We start from the raw sequence: 19,931 nt of genomic DNA, 5'->3' as shown, positions 1-19,931 counted from the left end.
CTGAAGGATTTTGTTATTTATATTTATGTTTACACATAATCTGTAGTCATTATTAATAACGTCATTAATGACTACTATTACTATTGAAAGTAATAGTCGTATACCTAAGAAAATAGCAGCGCCACAGCCGACTCCTTTAGTACGTTAATCTTAATATATAATGTACATTATATTGTATTGCATACTAGAACAACTTGTTTATAATAATATACAGACGCATACACTGTGCTGATGCACTGTACCTATAATAATGAATATTTAGCCACTCAAACTCGAGGATAATGTGGTGTAGCACTGCCACGCGTCCTGTTGCAACATTCGTGTAAATGCAACAAAAGTCGATTAATCAATTGCATGTCTTCCATTGAGGCATTTTCTTAAACGACCATTCCCTGAACAGTCAGTGGGTTCGCTCTTGCACTAATAGTACGTTAATTAATCCCCTCTTTAAGTGTGTTAATGGTAAAATAACCGGAAGTGCTAATTTTCATCCACGGGACCGTAAATAATTGTCAGTAACTTCTACTCCCTCCTCATCCCAATGTTTGACTCGCGGACGGTGGACATAACAGTATGAGAACACAAAACATGTTGTTAGGTTAGGCTGAGTTTGGGCTATTATATGGTAACTACAAACAGTGTTGTAGATATACAGTAAATGATGCTGTACAGTACACCATCCCTATGTGAGTAGTGGTGCTCGCCATATAAATATGATGTAAAGGTCATCCTAGATACCACAGTGTAGAAAGCAATAGTACATATATACAACAGTGAATTTAGTTATAACAATGTAAAATAAAAATATAAAGAGCATAATAATAAACAAAGAGTGAGCCAGGTGACGTGGCTAGTCAGGCTTATGAAGGGAAGGAAGGCTTCAGAAATGAGTCACGCAGTACTGAAGTTAACAAACTACTGTAAGATCCAATTATTTAATTTAAATATAATTTTAATTGTCATCCAAGTTACTCTTGTACGGCGTGAATGCTTATATCGGCAAATTAATTAATCAATCAGATACCGTAGCCCATCATATGTCAACGGGGAAACAGTTTAAAGTGAGGGGCCAGACGGGTGATGATGGTCTATGGAACACTTTATTATTAGCCCCTGGGGGCACGTACTGTAAGGACGTTCACTACTGAAGAGAAGAGCTGACCAATAACAATAGGTCAGATGTCACAAACTTTTAAAATCCTGAAAGTGATGGAAAACGTACACCCGGGACACTTCTTTGTGATGTCACGCACCACCAACACGAGGGGACAGAATCACAAGCTCGCCAAGTTATCATGCAGAACAAATATATGGACATATTTCTGAACACAGAGGCTGGTAGACCTATGGAACAGTCTACCAGCCCAAACTGTGGAATCACATTGGAATAAAATCTCTCCTATACTGAGAAAACTTGTCAAGTCGCAACAATCGTACCTCGGATAAGCCTCATACAGCATATAGCCATAGGTCTTGGTTTTACAAGAGATTCATTTTGTGTAAAACAGTATTAAGGATGAAGCACTTGAAAATCAATGCCCAGACCATTAACAGAGACACGTCCACCTTACCGTATTATTAACAATCTAAAAGACAACTGATATACCTCGGCCTTGTGGCAATGGCGAGCTGTCAAACTAAAATCCTTAATAAACGATTATATCATACCTATTGGGCAGGTTGACGTCTGCTCACGCTTCACAGTCTAACAAGAAACTTTTGACAATAGAGGAATAAACCTTCTCTGGACTGTGATGATAATGAGCATAGATCAAATACTTTAACTCAACGACAATAATTGAACAAAAATATCCTTTAATTATTATTAATAAAGTTATTTACTCGGTCGTGTGCACAGGGAGAGGGTAGGGAGGAGGGTAAAGTAGGTCGTAAAGATGCTTGAGGAATCCCACTAAAATTTTTGTTGTACAAGTTATCAGCTCAATTTTACCCCCATTTGCCCCGTCCAGCCTGTGTGACTAGAGAGAAATTCGGGAAACAAGAAATAATGTCATAGAATCACGTGAATATTAGCAATCCCAGCTTATTTTACCTGATGTTTTTCCACTCTAACTCTACCGAGGGAATTAGGTAAGGCTAGTAATAGGATGCTTGATCTTAAGGTGAAATAAGCTGGGGGCTATTCTTCAGGTGATCCGTGCCGTGTAGCAAGAGGAATCTGGGAGGAAATGCTTTGGCCGAGGATACAGTCAAGGACAGTTGCACTATCTCACTGCCCAGTGCCCTTACACTATCACTTAACTGTCACAGAAATAATAAGAGAACTCTGAACCCCACAGAGAGCTATCACGGTGTTTCCCCTGGCCAAGAAGAAAATATCCCAGGCTAGGGAAATTCTGGTAAGGCTACCGGTAGAGTAATGAGAGCCATACTGACTAAAACACAGACTGCGGACGGGAAATATTCCCTCGCACAGAAAACTGGGGAAAATTATGTTTCATTAAGTTATGTAAAAAAAATGTGCACTCAATTTCGTCACATAGCCCAGCACATCACCACATAGCCCAGCACATCACCACATATATTACCCGGGCTGTGATTGGCTATTACAAGGATGGACAAATATATTACCCGGACTCTAATAGGCTGTAACAAGGATGAATAAATACTGCATATTACCTGGTCTGTGATTGGCTGTAGCGAGGTTGTCCATAGCCAGGTAGATGACGCTTCAGTTTTTTATGAGCGACGAGGTAAAGTGCTCGATCGTGTGCTTCCCTGGCATCCGGCTGGTTCTTTACTGACGGTACCTCATACAACATCGTTTGTGTACCGTGATACCCTCATACAACATCGTTTGTGTACCGTGATACCCTCATACAACATCGTTTGTGTACCGTGATACCCTCATACAACATTTCTGTGCACCGTGGTACCTCATACAACGTCGTCTGTGCACCGTTTCAATTAATGTGTGTTGACTCGTAATGGATATTTACTAACACACAACCCTTCCATAAATGAACAGGAAAAAGAAGTGATGATATTCTTATATGATAGTGAAGAACAAGGTGATTACTTGAGGTAGTGTGACGTGGGTGTCCTTCCATCCCGGGTGAACTTGTCCTCGACTCTACCGGCTGCGTTTACCCCAACCCTCCAGTACTGTATCGGTAAAGACAGTATCTTCCAGGATGGTCCCACGAATTTGGAACATTTCCTACCTATATTAGGGTAGGCCAAATTTAGTTACTTCATTCAAAATATAATATTAGTTCATTTTTTTTAGCCTTTATCAAAAACCTTCATTCGTGGTGTAATTTTGTTTCGCACAAGAATATTGTAAAGATACTTTTTTTTTACCAAGTTAAATACCTCCTGAGTCCTGGACTGTTGCTTATGACTGTAATTTTATCTCAGGAAGAATAGCAACAGCTTTGTGTTATTTAAACAATTGCATCCGCTACTCATAATGTGGCAGGAGATATATGGAAAGAAAAGGTGGTGGTGCTGCTGCGTGTTAATGCTGGCAACACTGGTTCATGTGTTGATATTCGTATGGCATAGTCATCCGAGTCCCGTCTCCCAGGTGGTCAGTACCGGACACTACTTGATAGCTTCCCTTCCTTATAGACGTGAAGACAGTACAGTGAGCAGCAAGAACACGAAAAAGTCACTTGTTCTCTCTCAGCGTTGTTATCTCTATACGGGAATCACAGCTCACAACACATGCTGTAAGATGCTGGACTACACTATGAACAACGGCAGCAACATATTGGAATGTGCCAAGAATCATCGTCTTCAGTTTTCAAGAAACTTCAGGTATTGTGTCACAAACATGAGCGCAAGATATTATACAGTACAAAACTGAGTGAAGTTAATCTCTTTACTAACAATTGAATGGTGAGATAGTTTGAGTTACTTTAGTTTGGTTACTTTAGTTGAAGTAACCAGATGCTATTATAGTCAGTTATTAAGATGGTCGTTACACACACACACACACACACACACTTGCTGATCCTATATCTTCAACGTTATTTGCTCATGCTGTCATATCTTCCCTTTTATTTCCTGAGAATGAAAGAAACTGCAGCGTGCCTATTGACCCATACTAGGCAGCTCTGTATGTGTGTGTGTGTGTGTGGTGTTAGTCCTCATTAGACACACACCAGACACACTTTATATCACGACGGTCAGTAATGTGATACAGTCTACGTGGTAAAACTGCCCAGAGCATTACCAAGTGGGGCTTTAGTGTTGGGGGGGGACTGTTGGATACGTGGTTTAGTGTTGGGGGACTGTTGGATACGTGGTTTAGTGTTGGGGGACTGTTGGATACGTGGTTTAGTGTTGGGGGACTGTTGGATACGTGGTTTAGTGTTGGGGGACTGTTGGATACGTGGTTTAGTGTTGGGGGACTGTTGGATACGTGGTTTAGTGTTGGGGGACTGTTGGATACGTGGTTTAGTGTTGGGGGACTGTTGGACACGTGGTTTAGTGTTAAAACAGTGCGTTAGTGATGGAATAATGTTGGATTAATGGATAATATTGTTTCATAATCCCGAAGGAATAGCTTTTCTAAGTAATATGATTTCAGATACGCTTCAGGCCGGTGCAGGGCTAGTTTACTGGGCACCGCCTCACATCCTCTGTAAGGTAAAGCGCAGGGCAGTCTAGGCGCCTAGCAGATACATCCGGAGTTCATGCTTGCCTTCTGACAATTAATTATATGACGCGTGGGGCGAGAGTTCCCGAGGGGCCATTCTTTCCTCGATAACATAGATTACATTTTCCTTATTGAGTGGTGGACAGATAATTCGTCATCGGTCTGTTGAATACAGTATTATATTTATCCAATTTAGATAATAAGGTCTTTTTTTGAAGGCGATGAAGTCATGGTTAGGTTAGGGTAAGTTTGAATTTAGTTTATACTGAAGAAGTGACGAAATATGTCCTAGAACCCTTTTGAGTGTATATACATTGAGGAAGTGGGTATGTGAAGAGAAGCTGGGAGTAAGGTAGAGAGGGAAATGTTGGGGAAGTTTGTCTTGTCTTTCCAATTAACAAGCAGGATGTGTTGTAGAGAGTTAGTTATCTCAGTAATATTAAAGATGATCAGTATGTTGGACGGTCGTCATCAAGGCTAGATAGACCGTAGCGTGGCAGGGTGTTCCACGCCATTCAGGCAGTCATAAACACTTGCGCTTACTGTAAACAAAATTTGCTTCGCTGGCAAGGGGTTACTTGCTGACGTCAACTGAATGATAAGACATCATTAGTCAGTGTGTGTGTGTGTGTGTGTGTGTGTGTGTGTGTGTGTGTGTGTGTGTGTGTGTGTGTGTGTTAAGATGCACACACAAAAAACGCCAGAACCAATACAGGCTATGCTTAAACTATCCTTAAATCGATACGTTCACTGCACGTAACACTACTTCGGGACAATTTCAAGGTAGAGAAAGTTTTGGAAAAGTTTCATTGTCTGAACTTTATCTCCTGACTCCTTCTGCAAAGGGAACTTATGTAAACTGTACTTCAGTATTTCAGGAAGAGCTTCTTATGTACGTAATTTTTGGAAACTTTTGCAGTAGGAATAAAATTCAGTAATGGATATTAATCATAAATTTGCAGATTCATGCAGTTTTTCAAGTTATTAATGTAACATGTATAAACGGCAGAAGAGGAACAACGTCAGCACAAACAGAAGAAACAGCGTTAACACCAGGAGGGGAAGCAACAGCAGGGGGAAGGGGGGGCGGAGCAGCAGGAGTCTACTGGGTGATGGTGGGAGACTCTCACATCAGGAATGTGTTCGACGTGTTGGTGAGCCGCATCCGAGGACCCAGGCTACAGTACCGCTTCGCAAACGATACTGAGGTGGGTTACTGTCTCACTGCAGGATAATAATGACAGTATTGGGAGATATGGCAGGCGGCTGTACATTATTACCAGTGATGGTGGAACCTGGAATGGTTAATTTAATTGTGTTAAACCTATGACAGACATTACAGTGGTTGTACCTCGCACCACCGTAAGGATTTTGTTCTTATAAACATTCATAACGTCTCGTGTATGTGTTCGTGAAATTGTTCCGTTCATTATCTGGGCAGTCAACCTAAGCTAACCTTGCCAACCTAACTTAACCTAGGCTAGATTAGGAGCCTATTAAATGAGCTAGGCAAAATGACCTATAAGGCTATAACCTAACTCAACCTAACCTAATTTAAGTTAGCTAGCCTATGTTAGGTAAGGTTGGGTTGGGTAAAAATAGGTAGGTTAAGTTGAGTTGGGTAAAAATATGTTAGTCTGGAAACCCATTTCGCGAATTGGGCAAAATTACTGCCCAGTTTTTGAACTCGGCAATCATACAAACGGGGCCGTAACACACACACACACACACACACACACACACACACACACATATATATATATATATATATATATATATATATATATATATATATATATATATATATATATATATATATATATATATATATATATAAAATACAATACTAGTCAATCAGAAGTGATTGTGTTACAGGAACACTGGCAGGACATCAACCAGCTATTTTTGTTGCGCCGCAAAAATTATCACGGCATGACCCTGTATGTGAAACACCTCGACTTGCCTCTGCGGCTCACTTACCACTGGGACCCCCGGCTGGAGCGTCTGCCTACCTTCATACACAAGTGGCTGAGTGAACCTCGAAAAGCTCCTTCACTCCTCGTTACTGGTAAGTCAACACCACTGGTAGGTCAACACCACTGGTAAGTCAGCACCACTGGTAAGTCAGTACCACTGGTAGGTCAACACCACTGGTAGGTCAACACCACTGGTAAGTCAGTACCACTGGTAGGTCAACACCACTGGTAAGTCAGCACCACTGGTAAGTCAGTACCACTGGTAGGTCAACACCACTGGTAGGTCAACACCACTGGTAGGTCAGTACCACTGGTAGGTCAACACCACTGGTAGGTCAACAGCCACAGGTGGTAGGTCAACACCACTGGTAGGTCAGGTACCACTGGTAGGTTAACACCACTGGTAAGTCAGTCACTGTAGGTCAACACTTCTGGTAGGTCAACACTGCAAGTCAGCACCACTAGGTCAACACCACTGGTAAGTCAACACCACTGGTAGTCGCACCACTGGTAGGTCAACAATACTGGTAGGTCAACACCACTGGTAAGTCAGCATCACTGGTGGCCAACACCACTGGTAGGTCAACACCACTGGTAGGTCAACACCACTAGGGGAACTGTCCGCCAGGGTGGCAGGAAGCGCTGTTGTGTCTCAACTTTGTACAGGTGGTCTAGTCCAAATATCTTCATATGTGTAGCTGTAGTTTGGATCCATTTAGACTCAGTAGTCCCATGGTTCATACATTCTAGCAATTTTAAGGAAACAATGTTATCAGGATCACCACGCAGAAGCCTCAGGGCTATCATGAGGTTGACTTCAATTATTCTATCTTTAACACTGGGTATACCTAGTTCTTTCCTCATATTAAGTACTTTAGTGCTCATGGGACATCCTAGGATAATTCTGAGGGCTTTATTTTGCATTTTCTCGAGCTTGTCAACGCCTTTCCCGTCACGAATGACCAGGGCTGGTGCGTGGTAATCTATCAGAGATCTTATATAGCCTAGGTACATTGTTTTAACAATTCTAATATTAGCACCATAGTGCGGGCTGTACCCCGCTACACTTCTAAGAGGTCTCAGTCTGTCAGTACATTGGCGGGTTAGCTGTTGTATGGCAGGTAGGGTACAAGGGACGGAAACACCAAGATATTTAAAAGAAGAAACATAGTCAATAGTGTTGTTACCTATCTTGAACTTGGCGGGGCCGCGTTTGCGGTTCCCAGCTTGTTTGTTGAACACCTTAGTTTTGTCAGTGGAGATAATAAGACCGAGGTGTTCACAGGCTGCGTATACATGGTTCAGGGTGGTTTGCATTTCACGATGAGTTTTAGTATGTATAAGAATATCATCAGCATAGCTGATTGAGATATTGCTGGGGTTGTCTGGTATTAAATTTAATAATGCATTCATAAGAACATTGAACAAAGTGGGGCTAAGTACTCCACCTTGAGGGGTACCAAGTTGCATATCTTTAACTTCACTTTTGTAACCCTGAAACAGTGCAGCAGCCCTTCTGTTGGTTAGGTAACCACTTATCCAGTGTAACAGCCTACCTCCTATATCCATTTTGGCTAGTTCGTACAATATCAGTTGCCTATTGGCAATATCAAATGCAGCTTTTAGGTCAAGAAATGTGGTGTATCTGTGCCTTTCATCACCATGCACAGTTAGGAATGTGGTGATGCAATTATGTACACCTTTACCATGGGTGAAGCCATTTATGTTAGGAGACATGTGTTCTCTGATTCTATATAAGAGTCTGCCAAGAACCATCCTCTCAAAGGTTTTACACAGGCAGCTGGTTAGTGATATGGGACGAAAGGCATCAGGCTGTCCTGGTTTCGGTATTGGTACAACAATACTGCTGGTCCATGATGTGGGTAGTTGGCCCTCGGCATGACTCATATTGTACAATACCAACAATGGATTGCCTGGCACGCGCCTTAGTAGTCTAATGATGTTGTAGGTGACTCCGTCCTCTCCAGGGGAAGTAGACCTACCCCTGGCGAGGGCGGCGTCAAGCTCCCACTCAGTATATGGAACATCACACTCATCGTGCTGTTTGCCCAGCATAAAGCTAATAAGATTACTTCTCTCTACAGACTTCGCATCAAGGAGTCCCCGAGTCCCAGCTGGTATCACAATACCGACGTATCCGCCTAAAAAATTAATTATACAAAGCATTTATCTCCAACACACTGCCAAATTGAGAGCCCTTGAACACATACACACTCTACAGACTGATGATAATATCACACAGACCATCTACACTGATGGATCTCTAAACACCGCCTGTGGGAGGGCTGGAAGTGCTATTGTTGTGACTCAACCTGACGGTAATATAATTGAGAAAGGAGTTAGAATTAACAACTGGGCATCCACTCTACAAACTGAATTAGTTGCCATACTCACAGCTATTAAATTCATTGAAACCACTGTTACTGACAGTCTCATCATCACTGACTCTCTATCCTCACTACTTGCCCTTGGTACCCTCGACTCAGGTTGTCACGATCTTGTCTCTGAAGCCAGACACAAATATGCGTGCCTTGTTGACCGGGGTGTCAGGGTCAAACTGTTGTGGATCCCCTCTCACATAGGCCTCATAAAACATGACAGAGTTGATGCCCTCGCCAAACTCGCGTCTAACAAAGACACCGTTGAATACAATTTGGGTCTGTCAAAAAGAACCCTTAAAACTGTAATTAGGAAAGAACTTATTGATGAGTTTGACGCAAGTAGACAAGTGCAAACAGGCACTAGTCGATCCATAGTTTACCATGATGAGATGTATCAAGTGAAACATGTATATGGAGCAAGTAACAAGATCACTAGATTACAAGATGTTGTAACCGCTAGATTAAGGTTAGGATATAAGTACCTCTGGCAGTATGTTCCTCAAGCAGATGTAAACAAAACTAAATGTAAAGTGTGTGGCCATACATATGGCCACACACTTGAACACTACGTCCTCGACTGTGTGAAGATAGAACCTTTTAGGGACAGGTCCAAGCACACTGTGTGTGAAATGGCACAACACTTCATCTCTAATGGCAAGATAGCCGACATATTAAGATTGTATCCACTTTTTTGCACTCAGTAACTATATCAGTTCTCATGTACAGAACCAAATACGCAATGTGCTTGAATACCTCCCACGTAAATGTGAATAACAAAGTGTGAGGCCAGACATACTGCCTCACACGCCTGTTCTCACGCATTTGTGAATAAGTTACCCTTTATGTATAGAACTAAACAAATAATGTAAATGAAATACTGTGTAACTTTCGGTGCCATAATATCCTGACAACCGGGGTTAATTATTATGACCCTTTGTAAACCCTACTCTGTAATCCTTTTGCGCTACCGCTCACAGGATGAGTGTGGGGTGCACAATAAAGTAGCCGCTGCAAGCGGCAAAATCAAAATCAAATCACCACTGGTAGGTCAACACCACTGGTAGGTCAGTACCACTGGTAGGTCAACACCACTGGTAGGTACCAGTACAACACACTGGTAGGTCAGTACCACTGGTAGGTCAACACCACTGGTAAGTCAGCATCACTGGTAGGTCAACACCACTGGTAGGTCAACACCACTGCAAGTCAGCATCACTGGTAGGTCAACACCACTGGTAGGTCAACACCACTGGTAGGTCAACACCACTGGTAGGTCAACACCACTGGTAGGTCAGTACCACTGGTAGGTCAACACCACTGGTAGGTCAGTACCACTGGTAGGTCAACACCACTGGTAGGTCAACACCACTGGTAGGTCAACACCACTGGTAGGTCAACACCACTGGTAGGTCAACACCACTGGTAAGTCAGCACCACTGGTAGGTCAACACCACTGGTAGGTCAACACCACTGGTAGGTCAACACCACTGGTAGGTCAACACCACTGGTAGGTCAGTACCACTGGTAGGTCAACACCACTGGTAAGTCAGCATCACTGGTAGGTCAACACCACTGGTAGGTCAGTACCACTGTAGGTCAACACCACTGGTAAGTCAGCATCACTGGTAGGTCAACACCACTGGTAGGTCAACACCACTGGTAGGTCAACACCACTGGTAGGTCAACACCACTGGTAGGTCAGTACCACTGGTAGGTCAATACCACTGGTAGGTCAACACCACTGGTAGGTCAACACCACTGGTAGGTCAGTACCACTGGTAGGTCAACACCACTGGTAAGTCAGCATCACTGGTAGGTCAACACCACTGGTAGGTCAACACCACTGTATAATTTTACACCAAATTCACCAGCGACTAATGAAATCGGACAGCGCCCACGTTAAAATGGGCGGAGTCAAAAGTGGTTTCAACTAGGCGAAATCCTTTTTAATTCTTTCACGCCATACTACTGTATATAAAATTATTATTATTATTATTATATCACAGTTTTTTTGCCTGACATGCACACAACTCTTCAATATTAATCAAAATATTCTCATAAGCGGCCTGATCAAGGTGTTAGCTCTTCCCTCTGAATGTTTTTTGCGCCTTTCAATAGACGCCTTTAGTGTAAGGCTGTAAGCGCTGCTATATTTTGTAGGCTACTAGATTATTATTTTATAGATTTGTATATAAAACTGAAGACATTCCTTTTAACTTAAGCTAGAAGGATAATTAAAAAAACCGGGGTAAGTTAGGGGAAACGTCGTCATTTCTGTTGTTTTGATATAAGAAACATTCAAAATGCCCCATAAACATAGAAAACTGTTTATGTGGGTGAGGACAAATTTCTTAATGATATATACAGTAGCCTTAGAAATAAGAGTATACAGGAAATTATTACACCTTTAAATATTAAGCATACCCAAAATTTCCTTATTTTGTTAGTTGTTGTAACAAGCTTGGTGTGTTGCCCATAACTACAGGTCCACAACACCCCAATGCAACGGCACATCAAGGAATATCAAAATGGGGGTCCAAGAAGTTGTGGGTGGGGGGAACATAGAGAGCACAGCGAGCCCACCCAGATGGTGGGGGGGGGGGGACTGTAAGCACCCGAAGAAATTATTTTGAAATCTGACTAATATCATGGACATTTAGAGGCAATTTTGAAGCCGTGTGCTCTTGATATTAGGAGATATTTTGAGGTCCATAGTAATTACTTTTTATTATACAAAAATGCCAGAGTACAATACTGCATTAAAGAAAAAGTATTGGAATTTTCTGATGAAAAGGAGGAGTCCGGATCCCCACTGGATCCGCCCCTGCAATGACGATTTCAGCTCATACTTAAGAAAACAAGGTCCCAGTTTTCAACCAAAGAAAGTAAATGGTCACTCAAACAGAAAATATAACATCGCACTACTTTATTCTCTTCGCCTCTTGTCGGGTGGTGAGACAGTTCTTGTAAGGCATTGATAACAAGTACTGAGCATTTATCTGAGTGCCGCTAGGCAGAATATGAACCCCTTGTGATGTGAACTTCCAATATAAGACAAAATAAATTATTTAATTTCGATCTTGTCCAATTAATCCAAGGTACTGTAGCTTTTATCGAGAAATGTTGAAGATCTAATGGAACAGTAACGTAATTACCCTACTTACCCACACCTCCACCACCACTGCCGACTCGAGCCACCAGCAACACAGGTCTACCCCAAGATAAATGGCAGAAAACGACAAAAGATTTAACATCTCTTTTCACGTTTAACTCAATTTGCGGACATGTAGCTGAGAGCACGGCGGTATTCAGCGAGTCGGTCGTTGCCGCTGCGTTAGTCGTGCCGCACCGTAGTGTTCATAGCGTCAGTGATCAATATTTTGTGTAATCGCGCCAATATTCGAAGAGGCACTCACATATTTTATTAAGATTGACAGGGTCCTTAGTCTTCCTATGAGCTCGTAAGAGTTTGATAATAGGTGCGATTGAGTCCAACAGCCAGGTTATAAGAACGTTCGAAGATAAACGAACGTGTTGTACCTTGTTTCATAGACTGTCTCGTCCCTGCAGGCACTGTCTCGACTCGATACTTTAAAACCTTAGACAGATAACTTAACCAATTGCTGAGGAATATGCTATTGCATGTACTCAACAGTACCTTTATATTACAATTTCACCATGTCTACCCAAGGTACAACTCTCCACTGGATGAAGCTCACGGCCAGAATTTACTTTAGAGACGGGCCCCTGGCAGCAGTGTCCGCCTTCTATGAGTACCTGTACAGCATCCGCTCTCTACTAACTAAACTCACTTCTTACTCATCTGTCGTCTTTAAGCTACAAGATCACTTACAGGTATGTCACCTCTTCCTCTCGCATATAATTATTGTCAGGTGTACACTATTGGCTCTGTAGTCCTCTAACTCAAGTAGTCTCAGACATGGTACAGTATGATGTTCTTCATCTTCTATATATTTCTGTATTTTGTAGTCCTTTATAAATAATATATCCTGAAGCATTAAGTATTTACGAGAACCAGCTTACAAGAAGACGTTAGCTCAAGCTAGTCCCCTTTCGCCACATTTTTATAAACAAGATAATCAAATCACTGGCGGAACGTCTGCGTCTAATTGGCTAACCAGTTAGATAACTTGTATTTTATGGGAGGAACAAAAAGCGTTTTGCGTTTACCTCAAATTTCCAATTTTTTCCTTCGTGAATGACTGCAACTCATCCCACACTGATTAATGAATTAGCGAGTCAGTCGCCATCCTAGGTTCGAATCCCCAGTGCAAGGCAATATTGACTAGTGCCTAGTGTAACCAAATCCTCTTATATAGTTAAACCACAGACTCAACGGCTTGTCCTAAACACCTTATTGGTTTACAAATAACCGGAACACAGAAAAAGCTACGTACTGTACCTGTGTTTTGTGACGCCAGGACCACCCGGCTTTCTCCCTGGGTTGACTCGTAAATAATTTGAGACAGAAGACATCCCAGCTTAAATATAGTTCACCAGGAAAAAGAGTCACAGTGCACAATTTTGCCAATGGTCTCCCAAAACAACCCTTCATCTTGTTAGTCTTATGTAGTACTAATTTTTGTTTCCAGGATGACTCAAAGTTTACCGTAAGAAATCTTGCCAACATCGACCTGTACAACAGTTTGGCCAAAGATTTGTTGTCCGGCACCAACGTGACCACTTGGGACAGCACCATCCCGCTCTCCGACCTTTACGCCCAACAATGCAAGGTAAACCCCCGCCACACTGACGACAACAAGTGGAAATGTCAAGACAAAACACATGTTGGTTACATAATAATTGAAAAGTATGTTGACATGTTACTGAATTTTGTGTGCAATGAATTTTTCAATGTGACTGATGATTTTTGTCCATAGAAATTTGTTTTATTACCACGAAAAAAAATTTGCACCCAAAATTAAATTTTACTTAAGCACACAACAAGACGACTCTGGGTAATAGTATTGGTTAGATGTCTACAAGGCAAGGAGACCCCATGCTTAATGTACACTAAATAATAGCTCTTATCCCAGTCACAGAACACAACTCCATCATGTTCTTAAACGCGATAGCTCCAGTAGGTGACACACCAAGATACACTGCTCAATAATAAGAAGCACAGGGGTATTACAACATATTCTCAAGAACAAATAATTTGAAGTCGAAATATTTAGATAGAAACGCAAGCGACTTCAACGATGAGAGAAAAAAAATCGTGGTAATGGTGTTGTGGTAGTGGTGTGGTGTTGTGGTAGTGGTGTGGTGTTGTGGTAGCGGTGTGGTGTTGTGGTAGTGGTGTGGTGTTGTGGTAGTGGTGTGGTGTTGTTGTGGTAGCGGTGTTATAGTATAGTGGTGGTAACAGTAGATGGTATTGGAGTAGGATGCCGACTCAAGCCAGCGACTCTTTGGGGCAGCAAGAGAGCCCTATACTGTTCATCTTATTTGGATAATTATCTTTTACAACATTCACTAAATCGGCCCACTAGGATGATAAGTTACCAGAATTAACGCTGGAAAATGGAACAAACTTTCACTGATCTTTTTGTTGTGATAAACCTGAAAGTCTATATGAAGAGCATAGTGATTCCGTCAGACATGAAACTCGACAATAATATGACTGTACTAAATTACATCTACTACTGTCACAATTTAGGTTTAATGGCGCACGCTGTTTACGGGGAGGCGTTTTGGGAGCACGATGGTTTTCTGATGGAAGCAGAGGCATATATATATAGACCGAGCAGGTATACAGTGTACATAGGCCGTGCAGGTATACAGTGTACATAGGCCGTGCAGGTATACAGTGTACATAGGCCGTGCAGGTATACAATTTTCAATGTACTGTACCTAGACAGTGCTAGTATACAAACAATGAGGCAATTTGACCAAGAATAGCCAACAAAGCCATCAGATGCTTATTCCATGCAGTAGGGTCCTTTACTTACTTTATCCTCTTCACCACTGATCGGCTCATTAGCCGCTTGGGCGATCGGTCACGTCTCTGTTACACACTGTTGGCAAGTAGTGGCCATGTACTGGCTCCTGAATGTACTTGAACCTGCTTTGATTTAATAAACTGCTGTTTGGGAATCTGTTAATACATCCAGCAATGAACGAGTCGTTTAAGTTTGGTCATTAATCAGTAATAGTAAATCTACAAGATATAAGGTGAAAATTTGTGGATAAATATAACACGCATTACATTTCAACAATACTACTGTACATTGTGAATACAGTAACTAACTCTGTTTTGCTCGGGTATGTACTCTTTAGTTTTAGCTATAAAATACATGATAACAATAATCGTTCTTTTCCTAGATGATAAAGTTGTAGTCATATTAAGCGCTTCCTGTAATAACTAAAGCGACAAAAAATTTGTATCTGTAAAACAAACGCTTTTGTTTATCTCACTGTAACTTGATTATATAAAAATGTTCATATTGAATAAAATTTAAGCACTTCGACCTCCAAGGTTACTAAGCCTTGTTCACTTGATTTGGTTTCAACAACACAACTTTCAAATAAACAATCAATAAATGGGCATAATAATGATACTGTATAGACTCAGCGGTTTGGAATGACAATTATTTGTTCATCGATAAACTAATGTCTTATCTACGCATATCTACAGTAATTTGTTTCTTTTGGTATAGAAGTATAATTATGTTTACCTTATAATTATGTTGTTTGTACCATACCAACAGTCAAAAATATTCTACATATGCAGGGCTGAATATTAAGGACAAAAGGGACCCAGGGTAAGGGTTTATTCTAGGGCCCTTTTAGCTACCTTGCCTCTAATTTGGCCCTAACAGATCAAACATTAGAATCTATCAGTATTCAGTCCTAATCGCTCTGGTTTGATCTCTTCTAATACTTTACATAATGCAGATTTGAATGTGATTTCATTTGTTTGTAAAGGAAATGAAGTAAAATATTTGGGATAAACTTGAAATAATTACAGTTCTTCCTCACCTTGTATAAACAGTGTTATGATAAGCTCACATTGATTGTGCAAGATTATTATTCATTATAACTTAAACTGTCAGAAACCAAAAATAGTTTAATAAAATGGTAAAAAAAAACTCACGTATTTACATTTCCTTAATTTCCTCATATATATATATTGTAATAAACGGGACGAACACGCCCACGCACGCCTATGCCCACGATAGTCAAACTTTATAATAGGGGAACTTGAAAATTGACCTGTGGGGCCCTGTGTGTTTGACTCAATTCGTTATCCTCTCAAGGGTAACCAGAACCCTGCCTCTTCTAAGCTGCCATGGAGAAGCTCCGCTCATAGAAATGACTGACTACACCCTTATTGTGAACTAGTCAATCAGTGGAAAAAGTGCCTAAAGAATATTTGAAAAACAGACTCTGATTGGACCCAGAATAAACCCTCTACAGCTAAGAGATAATGTTACATGCACAGTCAGTTTAGCGTTGGCTGTGGTGTGGTGTGGTGGGCTGTCAACAACAGGGCAGGATGCGTTAAGATTGATGGATGTTCCTCTGTGGTCCTACGGGTGTATAGTGAACCCCCCCATGGTATATCGAGTTAGAAATAGTGATAAGACATATAACTTTTGTGTAAGTAGGCAAAGGAACAAGTGAACCACCTATAATTAAACTAAAATGCCTGCACACGAGAAAATAAAGTAAATAAAACACCCCCCTTACGGTATAAATGGTGGCAGAGGTTTATACCCAGTAGATACGCTTCCCGTTATTTGCTTCTTCGGTTTCTACACAGGTGGCATTATATGTTGGGCAATTATGTTTACGTGTTAAAATAATCATAACCACCTTCATATATCTATGATTAATAAAACACACTTTATAATTACTTTAAAAGTATAAAGTCCATATATTTATTCCTTAATCAATCATATACTATGTACACATATATCGTGAGTCAGAGATCTGTAGGAGTAGAAAATTTTTATCTAAGCATGAAATTCACACCTATTATAGTCATTAGAATAATCATAAATAATACAGGTAAATTTGTATAAGTGCACCCAACTCTGTTAGAATTTTTTTCCAGTGTATTTATGTGTGTTTAGATCGGTTATGACCTTCATTTTACTTCGGAAATTGGCCGTTTTTTCGATTTTTTTTTTTGGTGGGGCATTTTCCGAAAAAAAAATAATGGCTAAGCGAATACAAAATACACACAAAAACACTAGAACAACATAAACCTGACCTGACCTGACCTAACCTATCCTAACTGACTCTCACCATATGATGGAATCACTTATTTCTTACCTTATTGGCCTGGTTCTCGTTCTTCGTTGGAGTTATCACAATGCCACATATGTTGGTCTTGACGACATTTACTTTCTTTGTTACACTTAGGACACGTTACTGAGGTCGGGAGAACACCATGAGATCTAAAAAATGCTGTTGTTTCTTCGTTTTCCCCCTAAAAAATAGCAATCAGCTCCATATAATTGAAGTGACACACATAGCAAACTTTCATGGTCGGAAATGAATTTGAATTTCGAAATATGAGAGGCCCACAATAAAAATTGAATTTGATTGGGCCAAAAATACCGCAAATTAAACCACAAATCCTTTTAATTGGTTGCCCCCCAAAAAACGCTTTTGATTGGCCGCGTGACGTGTATGGTAATGCGCGAGATTGATGATTTATGAAGGAGACAAGCAGTGTGGGAGATGAGGTAGGCGATCATGGGGGAAGATTAATGGAAGAAAAGTAGAGAAAATTTTGGATACGCTACAGGTATCTCCATTATTATCCATTTGTGACGGTAATGTAATAGAAGAAAATTATCTTAAAATTAGACGTCTTATTCGAATATGATAATAGATTAGGGGTAGGAATGTTGTGTGCGGAAATGCACGAATACCATAATATATATATATTTTAGTTTATTGGGCACCCCCCTACATCCTGTGCAAGGTGAAGTGCAGAAGCGCTTACAGCGCCCATCTGGGAAGCATGCTAAGTTCATGCTTGCCTTTATGTCTCATGAGTTAAGGGCGTAGAAGCCTGAAGGGTCATAGGTTTTTTGTCAAGGACATAGAAGCCTGAAGAGTCATAGGTTTTTGTCAACAAGTTATTGGAAGCTCCAACAACTTTCCCTGAATACGAATTCGCAACTTTTCGATTTACAACAGGTACCTACTTTACTGCTAGGTGAACAGGGACCAAGTGGGACTAGGAAGTGTGTCCAAACAACTTTCCACCGGCCCGGGATTTGAACCCGTGACATCTCACTTGCGAGGCAAGAGCAGTACCGCTCTACCACTGGCGCCCCCTAATACATATATGTAATTCATTAGAAATATTCACAGATCGTGATGGCAACGTTGTTAATGGTCAGTTGCCAATATATCAATAGTCTACTTTATGAGTACATTAACTTAATACAGAAATATTACGAACATAAAAAATCTTGAGTTTATGACACGCCGGAAGTCCGTGTCAGCCGTATGTGTACATTTTGTGCTCGTAATATTAGACTAGATTCACAGCAATCATGTGTTTTTATGTAATGTTTATCTATAGTGCTAATTCAAATTAAAAAGTTGGGTAAAAGTTTTGTTGCACTATATACAACATAATTTTTCAACCAAGCAGCCAAAGTTTGTCTCAAATAAAAAGATCTTACTCATATACCGTCGAAGTCATTTGCATAATTATAAAGTAGGATAGTTTTGTTTGGAATCTAATACTGATAAAATACAACCAATTCCTGACCACACCCTTAACTTACCTCTTATATGAATCCAAGGCGAATCACCAAGGGATTTTTCCAGGTATATAGGACAAAGGTCAAGGACAAAGTTGGGCCTTTAAAGTCAGGGAGGGGAGAAGTGATAAATGGCAGTGAAGAAATAAGCAACGCATTGAACAGCTACTTCTTATCAGTTTTCACAGAAGAAATTTGCGATGAAATTCCAGAGGTGGAACTGATATTTAAGGGAAAGGAAGAAGAGAAATTAAAGAATATCACTATCAGAAAAGAGGATGTTCTTAAGAAGATAAATAAACTAAAGAAAACAAAATCCCCAGGGCAGGATGAAATTTTCCCTCGAGTCTTGAAAGAGTGTAGGGAACAGATTAGCGGACCCCTCGTAAACTTATTTACAAAATCATTAGACACAGGAGTTGTGCCAGACTTGTGGAAACAGGCAAATGTAGTACCCATATTCAAAAAGGGAGACAGAGCATCAGCGTCAAATTACCGGCCGATCAGTTTGACGTCAATAGTGGGGAAATTTCTTGAATCAATTATAGCAGATAGCATCCGATCGCATCTAGAGAAAATCAAATTAATCTATGACTCTCAGCATGGGTTTACAAAGGGAAAATCTTGTCTAACAAATCTGCTGACGTTTTTTAGGAAAGTCTTCGAGGTAGAAGATAATGACGAAAATTACGACAGAGTACCGCTTCAGAGGCTTCTGAGAAAAATTTAGGCTCATGGTATCAAGGGGAAAGTTTTAAATTGGATAAAATCATGGCTCACCGATAGAACGCAGAGGGTCAGCGTAGATGGTGTTAAATCTGAGTGGGGACGTGCAACCAGTGGGGTTCCTCAGGGGTCAGTACTTGGCCCACTCTTGTTCATAATCTACATAAACGATCTAGATACTGGGATCAGCAGTGACATAAGCAAGGTTGCGGATGACACCAAAATAGGGCGGCAGATTAATTCAGGGCAGGATGCAAATGCATTACAGGAGGATATAAATAAACTGCAGGGGTGGTCTGAAAAATGGCAAATGAAATTCAACACCAGCAAGTGCAGCGTACTTAATATTGGAAGAACAAATACTGATAATGTATACAGCCTTAACAACATCAACCTAGAGAAGTCGACTTGTGAAAGAGACCTAGGGGTACTTGTAAGCCCGGACCTACGG

At 40.9% G+C, this 19,931-nt stretch overlaps 1 protein-coding gene across 2 annotated transcripts; it reads left to right on the top strand.

Moving 5' to 3' along the window:
- Nucleotides 1-2,706: 2,706 nt before the first annotated feature.
- Nucleotides 2,707-16,104, top strand: LOC121871755. Of its 2 annotated transcripts, XM_042374189.1 has the most exons (6): nt 2,707-2,767; nt 3,382-3,783; nt 5,637-5,835; nt 6,503-6,695; nt 12,697-12,860; nt 13,619-16,104. In XM_042374189.1, exons 2-6 carry the CDS (start codon nt 3,434-3,436, stop codon nt 13,904-13,906), a joined length of 1,194 nt encoding a protein of 397 aa, XP_042230123.1. In that variant the 5' UTR covers nt 2,707-2,767; nt 3,382-3,433; the 3' UTR covers nt 13,907-16,104. The 2 variants fall into 2 exon arrangements, with proteins under 2 accessions (XP_042230123.1, XP_042230122.1); XM_042374188.1 differs by having other exon boundaries at nt 2,717-3,783.
- Nucleotides 16,105-19,931: the final 3,827 nt, after the last annotated feature.

Source organism: Homarus americanus, unplaced genomic scaffold, assembly GCF_018991925.1.
Source record: "Homarus americanus isolate GMGI-L3 unplaced genomic scaffold, GMGI_Hamer_2.0 scaffold39675, whole genome shotgun sequence".
Classification (NCBI taxonomy): Eukaryota; Metazoa; Arthropoda; class Malacostraca; order Decapoda; family Nephropidae; genus Homarus; species Homarus americanus.
Note: the sequence above shows the minus strand (reverse complement) of the source record. Positions and strands in the feature narration are given on the sequence as shown.